We start from the raw sequence: 16,219 nt of genomic DNA, 5'->3' as shown, positions 1-16,219 counted from the left end.
AAACAACATTTATATTTAGTTCATTTCAGTTCTCCAGCTCTAAACATATGGGGTAAAACAGTTGAAAAGTTGTCACATATCTCATTTGGATGATTGTTTGCAAATGGTTTTCCCAAACACTCCCTTGTCTTCCATTGGTCAGAAGCAGAGAGCTCCACCCTTAACTCACACCATTGGTTAAGCAATCTTTTTTGACTCCTCCCTGGCTCTTAATCCAGAGACAGTTAAGCAGAGAAGAACCACTGGTATTAAAATCAGTGGGAGAAATTGGAACGGCCAGTGGATGTAGAAAAGCAATTGTTTAGATACAGATATCACCTGATATTCAATTCGAGATGGTACGTGCATAGCTGAACTAGCCTGAACATTAGCGTTTTTTTGTTTTTGTTTGTTTGATTTTTTTGTTTTTTTGCGTGATATGAGCTAAAGCACAATTTGCTGATTTTAAATATATTCTTTGATTGTAATCTTAACCAACCGTTTTGAAGATTTTGTTCTTTTCCCCATTCAGATAGATAGGGAGCTGTACTTTAATACTGCTTGTTTACATTGAAAATAGCTGCCCAGCATGCCCGGGAGCGTTCCAAAGATGGCCGCCGAGTGGACAGACTTGCGTTGAAAGGGACAACTGTCTAAACGTAAATGAGCCTAATCCTTATCCATAAAACGGACAAACAAAAAACAAACAAGTAAATAACTGCATATACTTTTTATTTTTTATTTTTAAAATACATTTTTAAAGATTTTTTTTAATCACCTTGTTAACACGGGTGATTTATTAATATTGTTATTATTATTAATTCATTAATATTATTATTGATTCGCAGCTGTGTCGAATCTGCACGCGGTGAATCTACAGTAAAGCGGCTCGTTCACATGTGACTGTGTGACACGTCATTCGAGCACGGAGGTGTTAACACGGCTCTGCCTTCTGAGAGAAAGAGCTAATAAAGGAATTCATCTGAAATGGGTATGTTTATATGAATTAAACAGTTTGTTGGTTTTAACGTAACTAGCTAAAAATGGACCTTTCATGCACGTTCTGCTGTGTTTACACAGGGAAGTTAGTTTATTACGCTTTGATTCGCATGGTGCTAACCTGTTTGTTTGCTAGCATGGTAGACAACAAAATAACCCATCCATAAAAGTTCATTATAACACACTCTGGTCTGTTTTGTTACTTCTTTTTGATCAGCAGTGTTTAAGTTGTGTATGGCAAAAATCCTGTGTGAGATGAGAGATTCTTAATATGATGCTCATGCAATTCGGTTAATAAAAACTGCATTTTAAGTCAATATGTTGTTGATAGAATGATTTATTATTGAGGTACAAATGACCAGCAGATGCGAGTGACGGTGGCGCATGACATGAGCTCATCTTGTTTTTTTCTGGTCAGTAAACTCTCTGGTGTCAATGATCATCATAGTGTTATAATTGAATATATGCATCATTTCGTTACAGGAGGCTTCTTTTCCAGCCTCTTCTCTGGCCTGTTTGGCACCAGAGAGATGAGAATCCTCATATTGGGCCTGGATGGAGCTGGAAAAACAACTATACTGTACAGGCTGCAAGTGGGAGAAGTGGTCACCACAATTCCTAGTATGTGTTTAGAGTCATGTGCTGCCTGTATTCAGGAACAAAGTTGTAGGTGTGATGTAATGTGATTTTAATGTGCTTTTTTTTCCCAAACACACAGCCATTGGTTTTAATGTGGAGACGGTGACATACAAGAACTTGAAGTTCCAAGTGTGGGATCTGGGTGGACAGACAAGTATCAGGTATGGTTTTATTTCTTCTGCTTAATTTGTTGTCAGTTTTAAGAAAGAAACTAAAGCTGAAGATCTGACCTGTCTCCTTCCCAGGCCATACTGGCGGTGCTACTATTCCAACACAGATGCAGTGATATACGTCGTGGACAGCAGTGATCGTGACAGGATGGGCATCTCCAAGTCTGAGCTCGTGGCCATGTTGGAGGTTGGTCAGATTGCTGTGGTTTCTATTATCTAACGCTCCGTTAGATAATTCTTGACACATGTTAATTTTTTTTCCTCAGGAAGAGGAGCTAAAGAAAGCCATCCTGGTGGTGTTTGCCAACAAGCAGGACATGGAACAGGCTATGACCCCTACTGAGGTGGCGAACTCTCTCGGCTTACCTGCACTCAAAGACAGGAAGTGGCAGATTTTCAAGACATCTGCAACCAAAGGCACTGGCCTGGATGAAGCAATGGAATGGTAGTTCTCTTAAGGATTTTATTTATTATTATTTTAGCATATATGCATATTGTGATCGATACTTACAGAGTTCATGCCTTGTTTTCCTCAATCTCTCACATTGCAGGCTTGTGGAGTCACTAAAGAGCAGGCAGTAAATGCACACTCGCAAAATACCTTGTAAATACCCCTGACGTGTGAACTTCAGAGACTTCTTATTGGCTGTCCTTTGGACCAATGCCTGCATTCTTCCTATTGTGTGAAGGCCACGCCCCCTGCCTTTCCAGAACAGAGATATTGCAGTGTCCTCAAAGCTGGGTGAATGATCAAGCAAATGGACTACACATCAACTCTCTTAATTGTTTGTTTTTTTTTTTTTGCTTATTGTCAGTACTGCCGCTTTGTAGACTTTTGCGGTATCCGCTAAATTTATAATTCATTATGGTGTTTGCTTTTTAAATTGAGCCTTTTTCCTGAATCAAAATAATCAGTGCAGCTGGTATATTGAGTTGAGTTTGATATACATACTGGGTAGATATTTAAGACTGTCATTTGTATGAATTGGATTTGTAATGGCACATTTATATTTGCACGTGTACAGGGGAGAGCACTCCTGTGCTATGGCTATCAAATAAATACGTGGAGTCACTGTGTGCATTGCATTATATACAACATCAAATAATGCCTGGGCATGTATATATTGGGTATAATCACTCTGGGGTTATGAGATCATCAATGGTTAAAGGGATAGTTCACCCAAAAAGGAAAATTCTGACATCATTTACTCATCTCTCATGTTGTTCCAAACACATGACTTTCTTATGTGGAACACAAAAGATGATGTTAGGTAGAATGTTACCTCAGTCACCATTTACTGTCATTGCATCTTTTTCCATACAATAAAAGTGAATGGTGACTGAGGCTGTCATTTGGCCTTTTGTGGTCCATGTAAGAAAACCATATAGGTTTGGTACAACATGAGTGTAAGTACATGACATTACATCAACAGCTCAGAGTTACGAGTCCTGTTACCACTGAGAACAGAGTTCGGGCAACACTCCTCGGGTCTCTTGGTATTTACGGCTAACACACTGAGCTTCACAGCACACGTTTGGTCACCTTTGCTGCCTTAGTTTGCAGAAACATTAAGCACCAGTGAAACCGTTCACTGGATCATGGCCAAATCCCTCAGCGCCCTGCGTTTTGGTTTCTTTGCTTTATGTCTTGAACACACAGTTTAAAATTTATTCTTTTTGGCCTCGGTTTTCTGTAGTTGCTTCTTTACTTACTTCCTAGCAGCAATGTCAGGATTGACAACACCCTGTCAGGGAAAAAGATAAAATGGTCAAATTACCTTTATATTTTCTTATTAAAGATGAAATGTGTAATTTTTGCACCGCTAGTATCACCAAATGGAGTTGTAAAAGTGAATTATTTCAAACAGGTTTCCAGAACACTCCCCGCGTCTGCAGAACTGGCATCCTAAACTAGCCCATGTTGCGGTGTCGTGCTGGTTGGGATACTCAAACAAACAGCAGTTTTGATCCACAATGTTTACACTTTTCATGGAAGTCTACCTCTGAATGCCTAAAGAGTTGTCTGCATAGTGAGCTGGTATAGGAAAAAGTATTTTAGCATTGAAAAAATTTACACGCTTCAGCTTTAAGAATAATGTACATTTTACAGGACTTGAGCAGCAAACATTTAGAAAATATCTCAGCAGTTCTGCATGGCCTTGTGTTTCTTGCAGGAGACTCATCTCTGGTCAGCTTCTTTCTGGACTTTGGCAAAAGCCAGAGAGAATCACTCCAGACCAACCAGCTTCTTTTACAACTCAATCAACTGCTGAGCCAGGTTCTTCAATGTAGGGTCTGTAGGAAGCCAATAAGAATAAAAATCGAATTCTAATGTGAGTTCTAGTCACTGGTTGAGGTAGCAAGGTGCATGACGAGGTATTGACACTATGCCTGAACTTTTCCCCTTCTACTTCCACAAACAGCCCAAAAACCTGAGCTCCCAACTGCCTCAAAGCAGTCTTCAAAACACCAAACGCACAAACCATTAAAAACAAAACTTCCATTTCAGCAGACATTTTAAGAATTTCACTCGGTTTTGCATTTTCGACTGACCTTCTCGCCTGCCAGCCAGTTGTTGACAAGGTTGAACATGGAGTTCTAATGCTGCAAATCCAATCAATTCAACAGACTTGATGGCCAAAGCAGCTATTTTCTAACAGGATGTAGAATCATATGGCCAGCAACATAGGCACAAAGAACAGACCGCAGTGCTCATGCATGAGTTTATGTGAACAAACAGAATATTTAAAGGGCACATATACTACACTATTTTCCTCTGAAGTCCACTTGGAATGTTAGCCAAGGCTTCCCGTGCCAAAACCTATTATACATTTAAGGCTTCCATATGAAAATGACTGCTGTTGTTTGAGTTGTGGAATATTGAATAGTTATGCAAACGTGGGTGTTCATATGTTAATATACTACTTTTTTTAAATAAATGGTCTGGGATGAGTGCGGATGATGAATGTTGCATGAATATTAAAGCCTGTTTGCGCTGTACATCAAACTTATTTCAAAAGAGCAACACAGATGTTGTGTTTTCCATGATATGTCCAATTTAAAAGGAACTTCAACATCCACTTTGAGGTGAGATGATACCTGAGGTCTGGAAAATGAAAGTCATCATCTCTGGACCAGACTGTCTGCCAGTGTCATTTTCATAACTGCAGAGAATTAAAAAATAAAATTAGGCTAAATGAACAATTGATATCCATCTGTTATTAATCTATTTAATCTATGAAATAAAACTCTAATTCTTTTACATACCTAAGCTGAGCCACTATAAAGTCAAAATGTTTCCTCATTTTCTTCCCCAGTGGATAATCCATCAAGTATTTCAGGTAAATCTGTCGGAACAATGGAGGACAGTTGGACAGAAACGATGATGATTATGGTGTCACATTATGACAAATATAGTGATGTAGTGATTGTGAAAAGGATGGTTCTTCCAACTGACCTGACCTGTTCGTTTGTCCCGCTAATGGCGAACTTTTGCTAACTTTTGTCATCACATCCTCCATTTCTGGCACCACCAGTTTTCTGGAGTGGATCGCCTGTGAGAGAAATAGAGCCACAATTTAAACTCTGGTATATCATGCACATATACCATTCGCAATTTTTTTACCAATGATTTTCCATGACATTAAAAATCATTTTGATTCAGACAGATTCATTAATTAATCATTCAGATCAACATGCAAAACTGTTTGACCGATTCAATGAACAGAACTGACTCAAATCAAACATCACCATGGCTTGTGACCAAGTTTTTCTCTACAAAAGAGCAATATCTAGCCAATACAACACTTTAAAACAGAGCAAATGTACACCTGGAGATATGGAATATAATGCACCAAAGACTTTTGCATAGTAACACTGTATATATACATAGAATGTATGTATTAAAATATCCCTGATATTTCCATGTTTTATGATCATGGGAATCCTGCCAGGAGAAAAGATTATGTAGAATATGGCTGATAATGACACTCAAGTGTTTCATGCATTCAAAGCAGCCTGAATGAGAAAGTAAGCAGCCAGGTTGTCTAAGTTTAACTCACCCTAAGAAGGCCAAATGCAGTAGCTTGCCGAGAGTGATCATAAATGTCCTCCTCTGCATATCCCAGCAGCACCTGCAGCTGTGCAGGCATGTGATATTGTCACACTCTTCACCAAAACAGTTATGGCCTATTAAAAACAGAACATATCACATATATAAAAATAAGAATGTTATTAACTTGTGAAAGTGGAGAGAGTCTTTCTCAGATGGGTCAGGTACCTTGAAGCAGTTCTGAACAAGGTGGAAGTTCTCGCCGCGAGCAGCACCCGCTTTGGCTTAGTCCTTCAGCAGGACAAAGAGCTGGTTGGTCAGCTGCTCAAAATTCTCATCCACTGCAGGCAAAGGGAACTTCAGGATCCAGATAAAGGCCTGTAAGGCTTCAGTAATGCCCTGCAATACACAGAAAACAGAGCCATGTTTACTGTTTGTCAAATAGTTTCGATGTACTCATGAAATCACAGATATGAAAATCTATAAAGCTGTCCAAATTATACACAACAAAACACAGGAAACACATAGTAAAAGACAAAAAGTAGGTCAGATGTCACATGCATAGAGTTAAGACAGTCCAGCAGGAGAAAAAGAAATGGATCCAACATCTCCTGTACTGATGCGACAAATGAGTTGACCTTTGAATTCTTCAGACTACCATGAAACAACTGTGTACGAGAGAATGAAGCTTATTATTGAGAAGCAACAAATTTTGATATTGTAAAAAAGAACAAGTGAAAGTTCCCAAATGATAATGGTATAGTCATAACTATCTATGCATCCATTAAATACAGTAATTCACCTAAAGCATACTGATTGGTTATAAAGGCTATTTTTTAGAATGGAATACTACTGTACTTATTACTGAATACTGCACAGTATACTGCCTACTACTTAAAAAAATAAATAGTAAGTGAAGCCGTAGGCATTATTCCACAATTAACATTTCAAAAAGTAGTGTGCTACATTGCTGTCATATGGGCTTATCATGTTGCCATAATTTAGCAAGTCCCTTCCAGTTGTCAACTTGGAAATAAAAGCAGTTAATTAGCATTTTTAATCCAGTTTTGTTTAAAAATTCCTGGCAGTCCGAGTCCTGTAGCAATAGTAAGTGTAGTATGGTAGTATGCTATTCTGAACAGCAAAAGTTCCATACCACATTGTACATTTTTTATTACTTGTCATTTAAAAAGGCTTTTTTGCATTCAAATTGACGTGCCATTCACTAAATGTTTATGGGCACATTTTGACAGAGTGTGACTGCGATCTTTACAACTCCAGTTGTTTGGTCATTTTTCTTAGGATTGAGCCTTTGATCCTCAACCATTAGGTTTATCACATCACTAATAGTTTTGAAGGGCAGCTCATGATTCAAGGTAGTATTTCCTTACACTGAGACCCATTTCCACTAGGATGTGCATATTGGTTCTGCTGCTGATGGCAGCTTTCTGTCCTCCTCTTTTAGGAGTAGGCGGTAGAATTAAGCAGCTCGAAGGAGGCAGGCGAGGGTCTGGAGGAGGAAGAGGCTTCTCTCTGGACAAAGAGGAGACATATGTTATGAAATTACAGCATGCCAGTTATGCCACTGTGTGTGTCTGTGTATGCAAGAGTGAGTGTAGCTTACTTGCTCTTGCTGGTAATGAGTGGCACACTTTGACATGTCCGTGACTGAGCAGTAGGATTGACTGAGCGGTCATGCTCTGATTGAGCAGAAGATTGGCCACAATTCTCCTAAACACAGCATGCACTCGCCTAGAGACCTTCAAACTGGCTGTATTCTCAAGTATCTGAGAGAAAGACAGAGACAAATTAAGTCTCTTTAGTCTTACTTTCCCCTTCTGAGAAAGAGAAACTGTGAACCTGTTTTACCTCTTTGAGTGGAAGGATGAGGTGAACCACTTGCTCCTGACTGCAGAACTGGGCAAGAAAATCGTACGAGTCGGAGCTCTTGCTGTGACGGTCCTCCATCACCTTGAAAACGATGCCTTTGATCTCCTTCTCCTCAGCCACGGCCCCACACAGCTCACTGTTAAAGATCTGGGGAGGGTATTGAGACTTAGCCAATAAAAATGCCTGTTAGTTTGTTGATAAAGACATAAATGGTGTTATTTACCATATTTCAAGATCTCAAGAGGGTCAAGATCTCCTGGTCTCAGGAGCGTAAATGGTATACCGTGAAGGTAAACGCATGGACCTGAAAGGATAAATTATACAGTGATAATTTACCAAATGCATGCTTTTTAAAATTATAATTATTATATATATTATTATATGCTTGTACAGGCAATTATACCTGATACCCCTTCACTAGGACACACTGCATCTCTTTGAGCAGATAATGGAGGTATTGATGGCCAAGTGTCTCTATGATCTTCATCAAAGTATTTCGAGCAACATCACGGATCTCCTAGAAACGGATCCTCAGGTGGACGCACACTTTCAGAAGGACACTAAACATACAAACACCAATCAATATAAAATAACAGCTTGATTCATGTTCTATTCCACCTTCCTTGCATTTGAACTAAATGACACTAACCCAGGTAAATTAGCTTCCATGACTTCCTGTGGGAGGGACTTCATGAGTTGAACTATGGCGAAGGCGATAGGCACCTGAGCACCTCTTCATATTTCACTTCCTCAGATTTCACAGTCTTGTGCTCGTCACCGGCAAAAACGTACACGAGTGTACAATTATTCCTTACTTCTTTCCTTGTACCTCTAGCAAGCTCATCACAGAATTAATAATTTACAGACAGACATCTTAAAGATGTTTCAAGACTCAAAAACCTAGTAAGCTGCCTACCTAGACAGCATTTTTAGGCATCATTGGCATTCTTCTGTTGCAAAGTCAGTTCCAAATAATAGGCAGCAATACTTTACTGAATTAAGATACCAAATTTTGGCCCATATCAAAGGCAGCATTGTATCCTGCAATCACAGAATGCATTGCAACGAACTTGTGACAATTTAGACAGAATTGAGGGAAATGGCACTATAATTCAGTACTGAAGAGTATCGAAAGAAAATCTCATTAAAAATGGACCCAAATATTTGTGCTTAGTATGTATTTTTGTGCTTAAGAGTATTGAGTCTTCGGCGTAGAAACATGCCAATGGCAAACTCTAAGAATCAACTGTGACCAATAGTCGATTATCTTGTGCGCTTCATGTGTTATTTGTGCACCTAACAGAGTTGTTACCCATGAAGAGTGTCTCAAATCAGTCACTCACTTTTTGAGCTTTTATTTTTGTTAGAATGCCACCTAAGAAGGCAGCTACCTATGTAGACATTAGACAGTGTGGCAGCCCACTAGGGTTTAAAACAAAGCCTCAGTTTCACTCTACTGACACAAAACCTCAGAGGTTTAGAAGAATGAGTGAGCTCTGACCTTTGCAGTGAAACACTTGTGGAGTTTGGGCAGGACACTTTGGGTAACCATACGATGAATGGATGAGATAAGAGCTTCTAAATCCTCTTTACTCTGTGGAAGCCCACTGCTGACAACAGGGGGTGCTTTCTTTGCCTGGCTCTCTGTGTCTTTTGGTTTGGCAGAGCCTTGTGTCTCAGTGTCCATAGTTTCTGCTGCTGTGGAAACGGGTGCTCCAGCATCATCAGTTTCCATGGCACCCACAACATCACTTTTGTCTGTGTCAATGGTTTCTGCTGCCTCGTTCTCAGCATCTTCCACCACATTACTGGGCTCTGAAGCAAAAAAATCACATTTGTTGAATTATGCACTAGGTGGGCGAACAGTAATTTTATGGTGAAGTACCTTCTGGTGAACCTTCTTTCTTCCTGGTCTTGGCTGCATTGATTTCTTTGTTTAGAGTCTCGTGGTCAAAATGGAACTCTTCAAGTATGGTCATTAACAAGCTACGTGGATGAAGAGAGACAGGCAAAAGATTTATTGTCATAACAAGGAAAGAAACATTTAACAGACATAAATGCACAATCCCACGCAGTGTACCTGACAGCCAGTTTCTGCTCTGCTAAGCCCGTCTGTAGAACATGGACGAAATGTTTGAGGATGAATAAATACCTGGACCATGTGAGGCATTTTCACATGGCACCAATAAGGTCTACTGCTACCATTGTCATGGCTTCATACTGCAAACAAAGAGAATGATCATTTATCAAATGACAAACCAGCATGGTCAAAAATATAACCAGGCAGATAAACCTTCAGCAGTTTTTCATCAAACAGAGCGATCATGGCATAGGGCATGATGTAATTCTGCATTGAGCGCGAAGACATCACAATCATGCTATCGGCTGTTTGGCAAACTTCCTGAGTGCTCGTCCCCTTCTGTGAATCTGAAACGGAAACATGTCAGAACGGTGACTAAAAGTCTTGTTGTACAGTAAAATCGACTTTTCCATTTTTCATCTTTTGATTCATGGGTTTTGATTATAAGCTGCCCCGATGTTACCTGGATGTGCTTCATGTGTTCAAAGAAATCTGACTCAGGATCATTGTAGTCCGTCAGCTGCACCAGGTCACGGGACTCAGATCAGTTAGGGAAGGTCTTCACCAGGCAGGCCAGAACTGTAGTGTAGTCATTTCGTACACTCTGTGAGAAAAGGACAGAGAGATGTTAAAGTCAACGTGAAACAGCATTGACATCTCATTTTACTTTCATAATGAGACACATTAAAACAGGATATACAACGAGACAATAAGTAGGACGGGACTTGAAATCCAAAAACCAAAAAGAAACAAAAAGAACAGGCAAAAGCAAACCGAAAAGAAAAGTTATTTCAGAGGCAAAGTTATGACATTTTTATGTCAAGATTACAAAGACAATTATTTTTTTGTTAGACATAACATCCACTAATGAATCATGCACAATACGTCTAGGAACTGTGCAGATGTGTGTGAAATGCACGTAAATTTGCATTCTGTAGTTATGTGATGAATGCAAAGTGAAGTGTTGTGTGTTTGTGTGTCTTTTCACCTCACTCTTGCTCTTCAAGCCCTTCCGCAGTGCATCCTGTATAGTGTACTGCACAGTCTCTTTGTAATCCGCCTCTGGGCATCCCACTTCAGAGAGCTGCACTATTATCACTGACAGACACATGGTGATGCTGTCTGCCAATGACATGTCCCCAATCTGTCACAAAAAACCACACACAACATAAATAGAGCAGTCAAAACACAGGTCATAAAGAAAAAAAGATCCGCACAAAGAAACTTGAAAGATGCTTAAATAAACTTGACTGTGTGTTAACAACTTAAATAATAAAAGTATTTGCATTCCTGTACGATTTTGCTCTTGCAGACCCAACAAACATCTCAAATCTCCACACTCACTTCTGTTTGGTAAATGAAGACTGTTACATGCAGATCTGAACATGCATGTTTGGTAAATGAGGACTGTTACATGCAGATCTGAACTCACTTGGCGTTTTGGCTCCACACACAGGAATGGTGCTGGTGCATATGGACTTTCGGTGGGTAGAAGACACACCTGATAAACAAAACAGTTACTAGCCTATAAAACAGTCAACACTCAAATACTGGGACACTGCATCTGTTTATTTTTGTTTAAAATTGTTGTTTTTGGTAGCACCTCTTGGCATTAGAAAAAAAAAAAAATTACTTATCAAACTTTCATCCCAAGGAAAGTTACTCCACTCTGATTTTCCAATACACATCTAACAATTTTCTGTCTCTTGTTCTAGTAAACACACCTGAGGCCACACTACAGCTTGGAAAACAGCATCTAGCTCATCTGTAGTGAAGCTGTATGACTCAAAGCCATCAAAGAATTCTTGAATGTGCAGAATCCCCAGACGCTGCAAGTTCTTCAGGGGACTGATGCAACTGGGCTTCAGCTAAAAAAACACAAAAAAACAGTGAGCTCTCTCTCTCAGGGCATCAGTACCCATAGAAATTATCCAACAATTTCAAAATAAAAAAATGTTCTGGGATCTAATAATATGCTTTGAGAATATAAACTATTTAATTTGATATAATCTGCACTTTGATTGTAGACTTTAGGAAACTCTTTAAGAGTAACTCTCTTGGAATCTTTTACATCTAGACATTTAAATACTAATGCAACACTTTAGAGTACATATAAAGTTAAAGGTTTAATGTTGAGGCTCTTTTTGCATTCTGTTCACCTGCTCCCTGCGATCCAGTATAAAAGACACAGGTTCTGATGCACAGCAGGATCTGCAGAAGCTTGGGCAGGTAGATGTGAATGAGGTGACCCAGTTTATGGATGATAACATCTATGATGTTGAGCAGACTGTGTTGGCAACCCACAGGGAGAACGGCACATGGATTTGCTTCAGTGACTTGTATTCACCAAAGTGGCATTCAGCTGATCACAATGTATAGTCAGGACATTAATAATGTGGAAAATTACTATTACAATTTGAAAAAACTGTTTAAAACTTAAACTACTTCAAAGAGTTCTCATCAAAAATAAATCGCTTTCTGAAGTGTTCTGTCAAATTCAGGTCTCCATTTTGATTTGATAGGTTTCTACCTGCTGTTTGGGAAAACAATCAACAGAATTCGTCAAACACATTTCATTCTATAATCTAACCATAGCAGTTAGTTTTTGTATAAATAAATAGTATAGCGACTAAAAAAAAAGAGAAAAAAAAATGAAATCGTCTCAGGAGGCCATCATGTTGAATGATGCATTATGGGTATTGCAGTGATTGATTTTCAAAAGTGTAATTTTTCATGCAGATATTATGGCCCTGTCCCAATACCCCCACTTGACGTTTTGGGCTTGCCTACTCACCCACTTGTCTTATGTATTTCCTGTGTTTGGCCACTAGTGTGCAAGTAGACATGAAGACTGCGAGTGTTTGGATGACTTTTGATTGCACGTTGGGACACTCGTAGACTTAAAGATGTTTTTGTATTTTCGCTCAGCTGAAGACTGATTGTATTTGGTAGCAGTGACTGTTATAGCCTACTTAAAATAATAAATAACTGAAAATTGTACCCATTTTTTTCATGTATTAATACACTACTGGTTGTTGGAAGTGTATTGTGCTGTAGAAAATATGTAAGTAAATGTTTTATAATGTTTTTATCGTGTGAAAATAATTGTAAAAGTTAATTATTTTTACTCATTTTGATTTTCAATACTTTGCACATTAAAACTGTAAAATTTTGTTGTCCATAATTGCTGTAAAATATGAAATATAAGCAATTTCTTTCTACTTTGTTTCTCAATACACTGCATAAAACTTAATAAAAAATAAATTAAAAAAAAACTTTATTCTATAAACCTGTGTGACCCATTAATAGCTACTAATACAAACCATTAAAATTATATGCTTTGGCTTGTCATTTATATAAGATGACCAAAGACTGCTTTGCACAACTTATCAGTATGTGGTTTCATACAGCAAATAAAAAGCATTAAAACATATATTTTAAATACATAAAAATGAGAAACCGTGGTAGTAGTTAATAATTTTTTAATTTTAAAACAACATTTACTAGACCATATATTGTATGCCACACTGGCTGATAAATTACCAAAATCAGCAGTATTAGGCAAGATTAAACAATATAATGTGATTACTGAGTGAGAACGATATCAAAGAGGTATATATATATATATCATGGCAAATATATATTATATATCATATATATATTTTGCACCATGGCAAAAATACACCGATTGCTCAGGTGGGCGAGGTGTGGCTCCTGAACGTGATGAACTCTGGGATACACGAAAGACCGCTCCGAAACGGTATTCGCACTAGTGTGGATTTAGTGTGGGTTAAGTGCTCTGAGCTTTGGCATGTTTGAAACATGGGACAGTCTTGAACACTTATTCCCTGTCGCATGTACATACGCTCAAATGTCCAAGATCGCAAGTGTGGGAATTGGGACAGGGCCATTAACTTAAACTTGTCCCAATGTATTCTTTTCTTGTTCTATTTCACAGTTCTAACTGGAAAAAACACAACCATGACAAAATAATTCTTAACTTACAAAAAGCATTGTACATTTCTGAATTTAATTTAATTGAAAGTTACATTGGAGTCCAAGCGCGGCGCTAGGGGTGGGCTTAACGGGCTTAAGCCCCAGATGTCCACTGACCCTAGAACCGCCCCTGCATTGGACATTTCATTGTATATTTTTTTCGTCAGCATTTTCTAATATGCATGCAAAACAGTACCGACCTGTCACTTCTGTCGCGAGAGTCCATAGTTAACATTCGCACAGTACCAAATGCGAATGAAAACTGGATTTGGCGAGTAAATATAACAGTTTCTTTCAATTTTATATGGAACTACAACATATTACCAGGTTTAAATCGAAATATAAGAGTAATAATCTGACTTTTGCTAAAGATATTGTCTGAAAACATCTGACACGTTTGGTGCCAAATTTCAACATTTCCTCAGTGGAAAAGTTTCCATCAGAAGGTTTTCTAACAGGCCTGAATTTTATTTTAATTCTCCGGAAAACCAGTGTAGCGATACATATATGGAACATTCCTCGCATTGACACAAAAAATGAAAATACAGTATATGACGTGTCCTCACGTTTTTCTGACAAGTGAAGTTTTTCCGAAAGATATCGAGATTTGCGTGTGATGCAGCAACAAATGACTGGTGCTGTGTGACAAAAAATCAAGGAAAAACAACTAATCCCATTGTCATAAGGACAAGCACATTATAATAAGATATTATAAATATTTTATTATAAAACTATTATGTATAACATTTACCAACCATTACATTTCTTAAGTGACCATGACCATATACTGTGTGTGTGTGTGTGTATATATATATACATATACACTCATTTAACTCTTGTGTGTCAATAAAAAAAGTTACTCAGAGGTCCTTAGAGGACAAAAATATCACGTCAAAAAATTGCCATAAAAACATTATATATTCATATTATTTTCCACTTTCACTGATTTTTTTAACCAACATCAGTCCTGATCATAACTACCAAATATTCATTCATTTTCAGGATTTTAACCCTTTAAATGCCAGTTTGTTTACATAATCCCACTGTAGTTTTTCACACACACAAATTTCTCAATACACCCATACAAAACACACTCTGACATCCATACCAACACACCGACACAGTTTTAGCTGCATCATTTATTCAGTTGGCCTGCAGTGCTCTATAATACAGAAAATAGGGAAAAGCATGTATTTGTTCCATAGGCTAAACATGAGAAAAATGGCGCCAACTGGTGGAAAACAATAAACTAACATTTTGAAGCCAGGGCTCTGGAATGAAAACATAATATCATAGAATTCATGATTTTATGCTTTAATGGCACTGGGATCAAATATTGCAGTTTTAATGGGTTTCAGTGAGGACATTTTTGTCCTGAAGATCCAGAGTGTAACTATTTTGTGTACACAGTGCATTATAGATGTATTATAGGAACTAAGGATTCTGCCATTGGCATTAACACAGCCAAAATGATCGAAAAAAAAAACAAAACAAAATGCTATCAAATTAAATTGAGTAATATTTAACCAAATAAAATAAAAAAAAACTAAATAATTAAATTAATTTGTAAAAAAAAAAAAAAAAAAATAAGACATTTTTAAAAAATTACACAAGAATGCCATGGAATTTTGTGATGAAATTGGAATAATTAATTAATAAATAATACAAATATAAAATAGGCTAAAATATTTTTGCTGAGCCTGGGTAGCTCAGTGAGTACCACACTGACTACCACCCCTGGAGTCACCAGTTTGAATCCATGGTTTCCTGAGTGACTCCATCCAGGTCTCCTAAGCAACCAAATTGGCCTGGTGAGGGAGGGTACAGTCACATGGGGTAACCGCCTTGTGGTCGCGATTAGTGGTTCTTGCTCTCATTGGGGCATGTGGTAAATTGTGCGTGGAGCGTGGAGCTGCCACATGCTGGGAGTCTCCAGTGTCATGCACAACGAGCCACGTGATAAAATGCGCAGATTGACGGTCTCAGAAGCGGAGGCAACTGAGACTTGTCCTCCACCACCCGGATTGAGGTGAGTAACCGCGCCACCACGAGGACCTACTAAGTAGTGGGAATTGGGAATTCTAATTGAATTGGGGATAAATAAAAAAATATATAAAAAACATGGCTGGAACTGACCAATAAGCTTTTAATAAGTAAATTCTTGTTGGTCACTAATATTTTGCAAACAGACCTGCAAAGACTACCTTGTAAAATCAAGAGATCCGGTTCTTCAGACGTGCACCAAGATGACATGTGCACCCTCTTTAGCATCTTTTAGGTTGTGGGACTATGTGGTCTTTACATTTATGCTGATCATCTCTGCAGGCTCTGGGGTGTACTACGCCTTTGCTAGAGGAGCTCAGAGCAGCTCCACTGACTTTCTGGTGGGTGGACGGAGCATGACAGCAGTACCTG

The 16,219-nt window shown here is 38.4% G+C and overlaps 1 protein-coding gene and 1 pseudogene across 1 annotated transcript; one reads left to right on the top strand and one right to left on the bottom strand.

Moving 5' to 3' along the window:
- The first annotated feature begins 827 nt into the window (after positions 1-827).
- Positions 828-2,860, top strand: LOC127436876 (ADP-ribosylation factor-like protein 1). The gene is made up of 6 exons (XM_051691342.1): positions 828-970; positions 1,462-1,599; positions 1,697-1,778; positions 1,863-1,974; positions 2,054-2,232; positions 2,339-2,860. Exons 1-6 carry the CDS (start codon positions 967-969, stop codon positions 2,367-2,369), a joined length of 546 nt encoding a protein of 181 aa, XP_051547302.1. The 5' UTR covers positions 828-966; the 3' UTR covers positions 2,370-2,860.
- Positions 2,571-12,078, bottom strand: LOC127436585 (small subunit processome component 20 homolog; annotated as a pseudogene).
- Positions 12,079-16,219: the final 4,141 nt, after the last annotated feature.

Source organism: Myxocyprinus asiaticus, chromosome 47 (assembly GCF_019703515.2).
Source record: "Myxocyprinus asiaticus isolate MX2 ecotype Aquarium Trade chromosome 47, UBuf_Myxa_2, whole genome shotgun sequence".
NCBI classification, from domain to species: Eukaryota; Metazoa; Chordata; class Actinopteri; order Cypriniformes; family Catostomidae; genus Myxocyprinus; species Myxocyprinus asiaticus.
Note: the sequence above shows the minus strand (reverse complement) of the source record. Positions and strands in the feature narration are given on the sequence as shown.

What these genes read in the sequence shown, in the direction of transcription:
- LOC127436876 (XM_051691342.1), top strand. An exon ending in GGTGGACAGACAAGTATCAG is followed by an intron (nt 1,779 to 1,862) that starts GTATGGTTTTAT and finishes TCTCCTTCCCAG; the next exon opens with GCCATACTGGCGGTGCTACT. An exon ending in AGCTCGTGGCCATGTTGGAG is followed by an intron (nt 1,975 to 2,053) that starts GTTGGTCAGATT and finishes TTTTTTCCTCAG; the next exon opens with GAAGAGGAGCTAAAGAAAGC.